Genomic DNA, 13350 nt, shown 5'->3' on the forward strand with positions numbered 1-13350 from the left:
GAGTGTCAGTGAATGCAATGAGAAATACTAAATGAGCAATGGTAATAATAATTAAATAACTGCATTGACTTATTTTGTTTAGGAGAATCCACCCTCAACATACAGGATTCTGAAGACTATCCACCTTCAAGTTCACCATCATTTTTACAGTTTCAGAGTTATCTGCCAATGATAGTGTTTCAGTCACATCTTGTAGTCACATAGCCACAGTATATCACCTGTAGCAAAAAGAAAATCAAAATCGCCATCATCCAGAAACAACCGTAGATAAGTTTGTGATAATAACCAGCCGATTACAAAAAGAGGTAATTGATGAAAAAAACTGCCCGGTTTGTTTATGCAATAAGCTCTCGTTTCCGTATGATTGAGAACCCACACTTCATTAACATGGTTCAGTCATTAAGACCAGGATACAGTCCACTCAACAGAACAGATGTCACAGGCAAATTGCTGGATAAAGTGTATGAAAGAGAAATTGTGCAGTGTGCAAAAGGTCTAAAGGGTGAAATTGTTAACCTGAGTCTTGATGGGTGGAGCAATGTCCTCAATGATCCTATTGCATGTGCTTGTGTTACAACAGAAGAAGGGAATGTCTTCCTTATAGAAACCATCGATACATCAGGAAATGCACATACAGCAGAATACTTACAAGTAGCAGCAGTAAAAGCTATAACAAACTGTGGGAAAAAATTCAAATGTTTAGTGTACAGCTTGGTCACAGACAATGCTGCAAATGTATCCAAGATGAGAAGAAATTATTTAGAAGAGAGTGAGGAGAGTCCCAAGCTAACAACATACTGTTGCAGTGCTCATTTGATGCATCTCCTAGCCAAAGATTTCAGTGTTCCAGAAACAAAGGCTAATGTTGTTCAAATTGCAAAATACTTCCGTAACTACCACTTTGCAGCAGCTGCTCTGAAAAAAGTGGGAGGAACCAAGCTAATTCTCCCATAAGACGTGTGATTAAACTCAGTAGTGGACTGTTTTGAGCACTATATTAAGAACTGGCCTATACTGATGAGAGTTAGTGCCATTTATTTTTTCACGATTTTGTTCACAGTCACAGCTGAAGCTCTCAACATTGGGCTTAAGAGAAATGTTGAACACATGCTGAGTACCCTGAAGCCTTTTTCTGTAGCCTTGAACAAAATGCAGGGAAATAGCTGTTTTATTGCTCATGCTGTTGAAATTTGGAAGGAACTCAGTGAGATCTTAAAAAGAGAAATAAGGAATGACAGTTAAATTACAAGCATTAAAAAAAAACGAATGGGACAAGCACTATCTCCAGCTCATTTTCTTGCAAATATTCTCAATACTCGGTACCATGGTCAAATCTTAACTGCTGAATACGAGGAGTTGTCTATGACATGGACATCCGGAAATCATCCCTCCATGTCGCCAACTATAATAAATTTCAGCCCTAAGGGTGAACCATTCAAGAATCATATGTTTGCTGATTATGATTTAAAGAAAGTCACACCAGTGAACTGGTGGCAGTCACTTAAGCACTTGTATTTAGAGACTGTTGAAGTGATAATCTCACTTTTAACAGCAGTAGCTTTTTCTGCCAGTGTAGAAAGAAAATTTTCTTCCTTTGGACTAATTCAGTCCAAATTGAGAAACTGTTTTGGTCCTGAAAAAGCAGGAAAGCTTGTTTTTCTTTTCCAGATTATGAACAAACAGGAAAACGAAGGTGAAGACGACTGAGTTAGCTGCAGAAGCCAATATCTTAAGTTTCTCATGTTGACCTGGCTGACACAGTTGATTTTTGGGTTTTGGTTTTTTTTTTTTAACATTTCATTTAACTATTTTATTTAAAAACAATTTTAACAAAAACAAATCTGATTTTAAAATACGTGAATGTTTAACTAAATTCAAAATGTATATGCTTGATTTGTTAAAATATTATGTGTGCTGTTGAAGAAAAAAATACAGAATACATAACGTTGTTGTTTTAGTTAAATAAAACAATTGAAATGTCTGTCTGCTGATGTTCTCCTCTTCATACAGCATGGCAAGAAAATCATCCAAATATTAATGATTAACCTGTTGAATTGGAGATCGTTCACCTCCCAATGACTTCATAAATATCTGCTTCTATTACCTTTGGTAAATGAAATAACCAAACAATTATTCATTTTCTGATATAGCGGTAAAACTAATCTGAAAAGTTTTCAAATTAAAACAAACACTTTAAAAATGTACAGCGTGTATCTTCTAAAAATGAAGCCTACATCTATCTCTGAGTTGTGAAGAATATGTATTAAGGTTATAACTACGCAAAAGAACACACTTTTATGTCAAAATCCATGATTAAATTGAGTCTTCCTGACTATTGATTTAAATAATGATTTAAATCAATCTGATTTAAATCAAATCCACCCTGAAGATAAGCAAAGACCAAAGCCATCTTTGGCATCCATTACTAGACAGACACAAGGGAACAGCACTCTTAGGAACTGAGAAAGATGGGTCCTTCAAACAAAGGGGGGTTGAAGTCTCTGAAATTAAATATAGGTAAGAAACCTGTTTAGGCAAAGATCTTTTCACCTAGGAAGACAAGGAAAGTCAGCCCCTTGTGCTTTCCTGGAACTTCCTGACTGAGAGAAAGTCACCCATGGCTAGGAAGAAGGGAGACTGGTGAGAGAAGCCATCTTGCACAAAGCCTGTACATCTTGCTAGATTAAGTTTTAGACTTTTTAGATGCATATTTTCACATTTTGGGAGGTTTTAATCCTTTCTAACTTTATTCTTTTTACTTGGCATCACTTAACCTATGTCCTGTTGTTAATAAATTTTATTTTTACTATAAACCAACTCAGTGCACTATTTAAATGAAGGGGTATATTTACCCCAATAAAGTTATTGAGCAGTGATATGCTTTTGTGTCTTCAGAGAAATAATATGGTTTGTTTGTTCCTCTAAAATGTTCGGGAGAGGGTTGGACATTGCAGAGCACATGATTTTAGGGAAATCTGGGTGTAGGGGTATGTGGGGGTCACCTTGCAGTTGAAGTCAAAGTGGGACTGTAGACAAGCTGCTGAGGTCAGAGCTGCTGAACCAGGGCTGTCTAGCACACAGACACTCAAGGTGCGATCTGAATGCCTGTAGGCTGATAGTAAGCATCCCAGGCTGGGAGCTACAGCAGCAAAGCACAGAGAGGCACCAAGAGTAGCAATGGCAAGTGGTGATACAACCTCTTAATGGCCTGGATTTACACCCTCAAACCCTGTCACACATACCCACTGCACTTTGTGTAAAATGGAAATATTCTGAAGCAGGTAGCTTTCTTAAAGACTAATTCTTAACCCCGTATTTGTAAAGCTTGGAGAAACTCAGGTACTATGTTTCAGAGTAGCAGCCGTGTTAGTCTGTATTCACAAAAAGAAAAGGAGTACTTGTGGCACCTTAGAGACTAACAAATTGATTAGAGCATAAGCTTTCGTGAGCTACAGCTCACTTCATCGGATGCATTTGGTGGAAAAAACAGAGGAGAGATTTATATACACACACACAGAGAACATGAAACAATGGGTTTATCATACACACTGTAAGGAGAGTGATCACTTAAGATAAGCCATCACCAGCAGCAGGGGGGGGAAAGGAGGAAAACCTTTCATGGTGACAAGCAAGGTAGGCTAATTCCAGCAGTTAACAAGAATATCAGAGGAACAGTGGGGAGTGGGGCAGGAGGGAGAAATACCATGGGGAAATAGTTTTACTTTGTGTAATGACTCAACCATTCCCAGTCTCTATTCAAGCCTAAGTTAATTGTATCCAGTTTGCAAATTAATTCCAATTCAGCAGTCTCTCGTTGGAGTCTGTTTTTGAAGCTTTTTTGTTGAAGGATAGCCACTCTTAGGTCTGTGATCGAGTGACCAGAGAGATTGAAGTGTTCTCCAACTGGTTTTTGAATGTTATAATTCTTGACGTCTTATTTGTGTCTATTCATTCTTTTACGTAGAGACTGTCCAGTTTGGCCAATGTACATGGCAGAGGGGCATTGCTGGCACATGATGGCATATATCACATTGGAAGATGCGCAGGTGAACGAGCCTCTGATAGTGTGACTGATGTGATGTGAGTAGAAGTCACCTACTACAGGACAGGCCCAACAAAGAAAACAACAGAACGCCACTAGCCATCACCTTCAGCCCCCAACTAAAACCTCTCCAACGCATCATCAAGGATCTACAACCTATCCTGAAGGACGACCCATCGCTCTCACAGATCTTGGGAGACAGACCAGTCCTTGCTTACAGACAGTCCCCCAATCTGAAGCAAATACTCACCAGCAACCACACACCACACAACAGAACCACTAACCCAGGAACCTATCCTTGCAACAAAGCCCGTTGCCAACTCTGTCCACATATCTATTCAGGGGATACCATCATAGGGCCTAATCACATCAGCCACACTATCAGAGGCTCTCTATACATAACATTGTATTTGGGTTTTTTATAATTCAGTGTAGATGTACCAACAATTAATGGTCCAGGAACTTGACATGCAGGAGGCCTAGTGTCTAATGCTAACAAACTAGTTAAAGAAACGACCCCTTGCCAGAGATTTTGGAAGAAAATAATCTAACTTTTTTTTAAAAATTAAGTTTCTAGCCTTTACTGCTGGGAAGAAAATTACTTGAGCAATGGTGTGTCAAGTCTAACTGAACTAGCTGGAAAAATAGCTCAAAGTATGAACTGCCCTCATTCATCTTAATTAGGCACTAACTAACTTAATTAGGCACTAACTAACAAGATTATTTACATGTCATAACTACTTAAAAAATGATCACTAAAACCTTCAACTAACATTCTTAGCTTTGGGTGCAGCAATTTATATTGGGGATAGGGTAAAGATGGGAGAACTGCCATATTCACTGGGTAAAACTAAATTCATGCCCAACCCTAAAATTCATGTTATAAAGATAATTTTGATTTCCCTGGTAACGAAGGTAGAATTGCTTAAAATGAAGATGACTCCATTATGTGTGATAGGAGACTGGAGTAGAGGCTACAAACAACTGGGAGTAGGGAAATATGCAGCTACCAAAAAAAATTCAGAAGCAGTCAGCTGGTGATGAAAAATTCCCATATGGCCAAGTGTCAGCTGAAAATCTTGAAAAATCAAGAGTGTGCCAGAAAGAGTTGAATAACTTTTGGGAAAATTAGGGGTCACTGTTAGATTAAAGAACTTTTTAAACTCCTGATTTGTTAAACATCTCAAATTTAAAATAGACTTAGGAACGTCACTGTTTTACTTTAGTCTATTTTAACTTCTTGCACTGCTGTAGCACTTAAAAGGTCCCAAATAGGTACTGGGACTCTATTGTCCTAGGACTGCATAAATGTGTAGTGAAGAGACAGTCACTGCCCCAAGAAGCCAACAATCATGGTAGTTCAGACCATAAAGATAAGTTAGTATCATCTATTTATAGTAAGTTTCTAGTCTATTTCACTTTCAGGTTTTTATGCACTAGCACAGTGTGGTTGAATTGCATGCAGTGAAACCTGTATAAAGCTACTACTCAAAGAAAATATTACTTAGTGGTAGTGGCTATTTATCAAGGAAGGCTGGAAACCTTACAGAAACTGCAAGTCAAGATTTTTGTTTTACTTCTAGCACAATTCCTGTTCTTAATTATACTTAATAGTTTTAAACTCAATGGTGCTGTTAAAGAAATAACCCAGCAAATACCATTTAAAAATATGACTATTAGAATGAAAAACAGAAGAATCCTTTAAGTTAAAAAAACAAAAACAAAATTCAGCCTAGAAAGTGATCTGTAATTATGATTCCGTTGTGTTAATCTCACAAAAACTAATGAGCGGAGTTTAGTCCTTCCCACAGGATCTTAAGGCAATGGTAGTTCAGGGGGTCATCAGGGCAGTACTCTTCCTTGTACATATGCTGTAGGCAGATCTGAGCAGAGCATGCATGCAGGCTTCGGCAGCTTCCCACAGGTTACAGTGTAGTAGATCATTGTTTTGAGGGTTCAAGTGGAGCTACTTTTACATAGTTGCTTATCACATTCACGAGACAGTTGGTGGAGATGGATTCACTTCAGCCTACTGCATCTTTGGTCCTGCTTTGACTGCACCTGTCACAGCTATGCACACCAACATCTCGGATTAACTAACCTATAGTTTATTGCCCCTTGTGTTAAATTCTGCCTCAGCCTATGTGAACCTGACATTATCCATATTAAACTGTCCTTGTAGTTCTTGTATAAAATGGTTTTATTAAGACTAACTGGGGCAGGTGATGGATGTTAATAAAATAAGATAGAGACAACAAAGACTTATTCTACCACTTCAAGGAGATGCTTCAGGTAATCGTCAGGCCATAAAATCTGTTTTGTGATAACTTTTTATGGAAGGTCTTCATAGCACAGGCTAATGGGTCTCACTTATATCCCATCCTCGCTGCCTTTCCTGTGTCTATCATTTCATAGAGATCAATAAGGTGCAAGTTTACACTTTCCACCCATTGTTTGTTCATACTGAAGGCAGCTTCCTTTTACAGAATGTCTAATCCACTCTGTAAATGCACACTTTTCATAAATAAAGTCAAATTATATTAAATGCTTAGGGACACTGGAGGGCTTTCCTAACACAGATTTCACTAAGCTGGAGGAGAAATTCTTAAAACTGTTCATGTTGCAACAAACTTTGTGAACTGTTCTGTTAGCACTATATTTCGCTAGAGTTTTTTTTAAAATACACCCTATATTTTGGATAAGTGTTAGCTGTCTACCATTATAGCAGACACCAGCTGAGAGCCTAAGGCAGTGGCTGTCTATACAGAGCTAAGTCATGCAACTGGAGTCAAACACTTTATAATCCAAGTCAGTAATAGCAGAAAACAGTCAAGTGCTCACTACAACAACGATGAAAACTTACTTTGGTTTTTCATTTATTCCAACCATGCAACCCAATGGAGGGATCTAGCAGGGATCAGGAGCACTTATGGAAAAGCTCAGTACTGTAATATTCTGCTCCTAGATTTCAGCTGAGCTATAGTGGCAAAAACATTTTCTTGAAGATTCGTTATTCAATGAAGTGTTTTGTCACAATAGCTCAGATGCAATTTAGCAACAGATAGTATTACAGCACTGAGTTTTCCTTAATTCTTGATCCCTCCTAGCTTTCTCCACTGGGTTTTTCATTGGCATGGATAAGAAAACTTGAGCAGGCACTGTCTGAGTACAGTTATCCAAACACACAATTTAAATGTTCGATAACAGACTTAACTGCTCAAGACAAGTCCAGAAGTTGGCCTCTATACTTCTAGTTGTATTTTAACAATTTTATAATAGTCTTTAAAAGCTATACCGTGTATTCCCTCTACAACATCCATATAGACTGTATCTGCTTTTTACTGATTGCTTTGACTATCAACTGGACAGCTTAGGGATCAGGAAGAAATTCCAGTCCACATATGAATAGCATTTAACAGTTAACTAGATGCTTCATCTGAAGATGGAAGAGGCCTCTCCTTTCTCTGAAGCAGTAGTAGTCTGCTAGATGGCAAAGTCATGTGTTCCTAAAAAGCACTGCCTTAAACCAACTTGTAAAAGTCTAACTATGGAAAAATAAACGTAAAATGAACTACATCTCATTATCTTAAGGCTTGCCTATACAAACAGATAGTACATGGCAAGTTGGAATGTAAAAGCATGTCTTTCAAAGTGGAAGTAGATAAAATACATGGGGGAACCTTTAATGAGATCAGTACGGTCCACACAGTCCCCTAGGGTCTGGCAAGCTAGTATGAGGTACATTTACTTCCCAACTTGCCATACACTAACTATTTGCTTAGACAAGTCTCAAGACTATAACTGTATGACCAGCCTGTGGCTTTAGAGGCCAGAGTGTGGGAGGCAAGCATAAAGGAATATCACAGGAAGAGTACTGAAGACACTGCCTGAAGAAAAGAAATAGGCATGATGCTCCTGAAGGGATGGTTAGGTATCACATGCAGGAGCCCTAAATGCCACAGCTTTTTTCAGTGCCAGTCAGCATGGAAGGGGAGTTGAGTAGTGGGTGTAACTAAGCCCCTTGAGCGTATCATGAGTAAAGTATATCTGCATGTTATGGCATTCAGAATATCCATTAATTTTTCTGAAAAATTAACAGGAAAACTACATACCTTGACTTTGACGAGTCTTTTTGCTGTCTTGATCTTGGCCTCACAGAAGGCTCCTCTATATTTAGCACTCACATCAGTGCCCACTGTCAAATACGGAGGCTCATCAATGGCCTGGAAGAGAGAGGAACACAAGGTGCCCTTAATCTCCCAAACACTTCCATGTCTATCAGTCCTCAAACACAAGATGATTGATATTACAGCTATAACAGAGACATAATGGCTGTAATTGGGTAAGGGTGGGGACACCCTCCAACAGTAGTAAGCTTGGTGTGGCTGGGGTAGTGCTCTCAGTAGGTCAACTGTTAGTCTGTTTTAAGTTTGTCATGTGTGTCCAAAGTCTGTGGTGAATGCTCTTTTGCAGTTAGTAAAAATCTAAATTACAAAATACCCCCTTAAATTTCTTGCCAATACTGGAGCGGGAGGGGGGTTGATAGGGGGTGTGGTCCTGGGAGGGCAGTCAGGGGACAAAGAGCAGGAGAGGTTGGATGGGTCAGGGGTTCTGAGGGGGGTGGAAAGTGGGAGGCGGCAGATAGGGGGCAGGGGCCAGGCTGTTTGCGGATGCACTACCTTCCCTACCTGGGTGTAATGCATTAAATTGCTCCCTGTAGGAATGTGCTACTTATAGGGTATACTACTTACAGCTTCCAGTCCTGGTGCTCCAGAAGTAGCACATTTGCAGCTCGCCCAGACCACTGGCAGCACGGCAAGCTGAAGCTGTGAGGGAGGGGGGACAACTCGGGGGGTTGGCCTCCCCAGCAAGGAGCTCAAGGGCCAGGCAGGACGGGCCTGTGGGCCAGATGTGGCCCGCAGGCCATAGTTTGCCCACCTCTGCTCTACATACTGATCAATCTTATACTTCTATAATCCTAAAGTTTAACTCTAGCATACAATGATTATATATGACATAACATGTTAGTTAATTATAACCACACAGTAAATGAACAATAAACTAAAATCACTGGCTATAGGTGGGGGTCAAAATCTGGTGGGGATCTGTTTCTCTCTCCTCAACCCTCAAGTTCAAAGGGGAATCTTGCCCAAATTACTGCAGACTATCTACAGCAATTTCCCATTTCCCCATGGCATTCAGAATTCTTTCCATCTCTGCCACAGTGAGAGTTCTTAGAAGTAGCTGTGGCAGCACAGTGACAGGTGCTGCAAGAGTCATGCCTTCCAGAGGGCAGTGTAAAATGCAGGGGCCACAGCGTGAAGCCTGAAACACTTGGAATCCCACGCCTGCCAGAAGAATTAAAGAGAAACTCAGCTGAACTTTCCCAGTTTACACACTCACATGTAGGAAAGATTTCTGTGTGAGATATGCTATGTGTGCTGCAATAAGTAATTATAACTGTTTTTGACAATTGCTATGACCAGATAGTTATGTGGAGTTATTTTTCTCAGCATGGACCTGATAATCCAACTTTCCCAAAGTAACAGCAGTACACATTGATGCACCTCTGTGACAGAATGGAAGTCTCTTTAAATAAAAGAGAAATGGTTCTGAAGTCTTTTTGTTAAAACTAAGGTACTTGAGCTTCCGGGGCTTATAAAAAGATCATTAAAAACTATCAAATTAAATACATCAGTTCTACGATAACAATGTATTAAATAGCTATGCAATTGCCACCAGCCTTGGGAAGTGTTATGACAAATGATCTATTACAAGTTTTGTCACTTTAAGAAGAGCTTTCTGATAGGAGGAGCCTGAAACTGGAAGCTGTCTGCCAGAAGTTTCTCTAACTCACTGACTGAAACCAGAGTATGGCTGCTGTAGCAGGAAACACCTATATTTTCTGTCTGGGATCAGCAAGAAATCCAGGGACTGCATTAGATTTAATACGGATTGTAGTTAAACTAAATTTGTCCTCTTAAGGAGATTGATGAGCAGAGCTGCGGGCAAAGCTTTTCATGACTGATGGCCTGTTGAGAGTAACTTAACGAGAGCACAAGCCCAAGGGCCTGCTGGAGCTGTGCTTTTAATATGCCATTGGATCTGTGCTTGTGCATACAGTAGGACCAGTAATGCTGAATTTATTATTATTTTGCTAATAGAGGACTGGAGAATGCACAACTGCTCAGGGATTATCTATTTGTGCAAAAATGTACATTGTGGTGTAGATTCTTACACTGAATTGTGTGTGTGTGTGTGTGTGTGTGTGTGTGTGTGTGTGTGAGAAAATTATAACAATGGGTGGTATATATGGATTTCTTCCTGTTGCTCATTAGTGCCACACTTCCATATCTGGGCTAATTTAAAAATCAACCTCAGCCAAACAAACTAATGATACTATCCAAGGAAGTGAGGTGGATGAAGACTAACTAAAAGAGGCACTCCACATTGTTTCAGAAAGGAATCTGCCGTAGGGGCCCAAAGAGGGCAGAGTGAATATTTACTGCAGGACTAGCTTTGTCAGCAAGTTACAAACTTCCTATGTCAGTCTTGTGCATCATCATAGTGGGACTGACATGTATGATACAGCACAACCTCATTTAGGCACTATAAACAAACCTGGAGTAATTTTGAAGCTATGGTATTCTTTGATCCTCAACACATTGCTTCTTTTGCAGAAAAAATGACCAGCATCAAAACAAATGATCAGTTTTAAAATAAAATGAGAAACTAATAACCAGAAAGAAAATACTTTTGTAATTAGTGTTACCCACTAGGCTTTCTAGAATATTACAGCTTTATCTAGTGCTTAATTCTTTGTTAATTGAAATAGGAAGACTAGCTTCTTTGCTCTCTTAGCTCACTAGTTCCTCAACTTCAAATGAACTGTTATGTAGTTTATTTGAAGAAAACAGTCCCTCTACATATAAAGGGGAGGGTATTACTGTTAAAGCTGGTTTACCACTTAAAAACAAGCTGTCTCTAGGTGACCTGTTAGCAATTTCCAACAATTCAGTGGCTGAATTTTCTTTGGCACCCAACAATTCTTTTGGAGTGATTCAGCTTTAGCCTTCAAACTGATTATGTGTCATAGCAGTGTTTCCCAAACTTGGGACGCTGCTTGTTCAGAAAAAGCCCCTGGTGGGCAGGGCCGGTTTGTTTATCTGCTGCGTCCGCAGGTTCGGCTGATCACGGCTCCCACTGGCTGCGGTTCGCCACTGCAGGCCATGCTCAGCCCACGCCGCTTCCCGCAGCCCCCAATGGCCTGCAGCGGCGAACTGCGGCCAGGGCAGGTAAACAAACCGGCCCGGCCCACCAGGGACTTTCCTTGAACAAGCGGTGTCCCAAGTTTGGGAAACACTGTGTCATAGGATTGACAGTTAGATGCCCATGCCATAGAAGAATGCATTTCTCCTACAGTTAGACATCAGTCCAGCACTGTAGTTCTGATCTTTCAAATGAGATGGAGGAGCTAAAGATTTGAAAACACTTCAGAACAAACAGGAACACTTAAAAATTAGCAACTGAAGATCAAAAGAAAGTGATACTTTGTTCTTATATAGCTTCTTTTGGGACTGTTAATGAGGTCAGCTCTCTTTAGCTATGTAGGATGAGATCACAATTGTGCAATATTATTCTTGCACAATTGTGCAATATTATTGAATCTGAATGATTCTAAAGTCTGTGGCATGTCATATAGTAACTAATATTACTTCTATATGCTGCCTTTTATTCAGGATTCCCAAGAGCTTTATATATTCACCTAAATTATATAATTTATATCCTAATCTGTGTTCCTCATTGTACCCACACACCACATAGGATGTTCTGAGCAAGCCACACCAAAACAAGATTAAGCATTAACCCAACAAATGTAGCAGACATGCTCAGTAGGAAAGCCGACTCTGCCGTTTTGAAGGTAATGTGTGTGTGTGTGTGTGTGTGTGTGTGCGCGCGCGCGCGCGCGCATGTGTGGGGTGGGAGGGGAAGATGGGGCTTGGAAATTCTTTTACTTGTTATCTAAAGGAGGTCTGAAAGTCTTAGTTCTTTTAATGTTAGAAATTCAGATCCTATCTAGGGTGGAAGGGTATGATGACTATATAACTTAGTGAAATGATTTCAGAAGAGCCAAAAGAATGATAATTGAGCTGTTGAAAAGGGCAAGATTTTTGGTCAGAATTTTAAAAAACCTTTTAGGGTTAACACCTTTTTAAGATCAACAACTTTTTCAGAGTGTGAAGAATTCAAACACCATCTCTCCTTTAACTAACGTGTTACAACTCACAAATATGCCTAGATCCCCAAACAGGTCTTCAAAATTTAAAAAAAAGAAAAGAAAAAGAAATAAATAAAAAAAAAGACCAAGCTTGACATGCCTGATTTTCTTCTAAAGTCAAAATCAAGCAGAAAAGACTGCATTCCTCAATAACTTTTTAAAATACTTTGCAGGTCACCTTTAAGAGAGGAACTTGTTAAGCCAGGAGTGGGCAAACTTTTTGGCCTGAGGGCCACATCTGGGTATGGAAATTGTATAGCGGGCCATGAATGCTCACAAAATTGGGGATTGGGGTGTGGGAGAGAGTGAGGGCTCTGGGGTGGAGCCAGAAATGAGTTCAGGGTGTGGGAGGGGGCTCCAGGCTGGGACCAAAGGGCTCAGAGGGCAGGAGGGGGAACAGACTAGGGCAGGGGGTTGGGGCGCAGGAGGCGGTCAGGGCTGCAGGCTCTGGATGGCGCTTACCTCAAGCAGCTCCCAGAAGAAGCGGCATGTCCCCCCACTGGCGCCTACACAGAGGCGTGGCCAGGCGGCTCTGCACGCTGCCCCATCCGCAAGCACCACCTCTGAGCCCCCTGTCTGCCCCTATGCATAGGAGCCAGTGGCAGACACGCCGCTGCTTCCGGGAGCCACACAGAGCCACAGCACATGCGGAATGGGGCGAACCCCAGACCCTGCTCCCCAGTGGGAGCTCGAGGGCCGGATTAAAATGTCTGAAGGGCCGAATGTGGCCCCTGGGCCATAGTTTGACCACCCCTGTGTTAAGCCTTCTTATGTCCTGCATGTCATCCACAATTTAAGTCGGATGCACTCATGCTGTAGCTGAGTTGGCACTTGCTGCATTTACCTATTCTTCAAATTTTAGCATGCCTTAGCCACCTCAATTCATGAGCATTTTAAAAAAATTGAATAGTGGAAACCAAAGGTCCAAAACCAAGATAATACAGCAAGATATGAGGCAAGGCTTGCTTAGAGGAGCAAAAGTCAACTGTGCAATTCCTGCCTCCAGCTCTAGCAGTCACTCAATCCCCAA

The 13350-nt window shown here is 40.6% G+C and overlaps 1 protein-coding gene across 4 annotated transcripts in view; it reads right to left on the reverse strand.

Annotated features, from left to right (window-relative positions):
* The window catches only part of ARID4B (AT-rich interaction domain 4B), a 147570-nt gene that overhangs the window by 102485 nt on the left and 31735 nt on the right, over positions 1–13350 (reverse strand). For all 4 annotated transcript variants that reach the window (XM_038397655.1, XM_038397653.2, XM_043511397.1 and 1 more), the window contains exon 3: positions 8155–8265. In XM_038397655.1, the coding sequence (XP_038253583.1) occupies positions 8155–8265 (111 nt within the window). The remainder of the gene's footprint in view (positions 1–8154; positions 8266–13350) is intronic.

The sequence above is a fragment of the Dermochelys coriacea genome, chromosome 3 (assembly GCF_009764565.3).
Source record: "Dermochelys coriacea isolate rDerCor1 chromosome 3, rDerCor1.pri.v4, whole genome shotgun sequence".
Classification (NCBI taxonomy): domain Eukaryota; kingdom Metazoa; phylum Chordata; order Testudines; family Dermochelyidae; genus Dermochelys; species Dermochelys coriacea.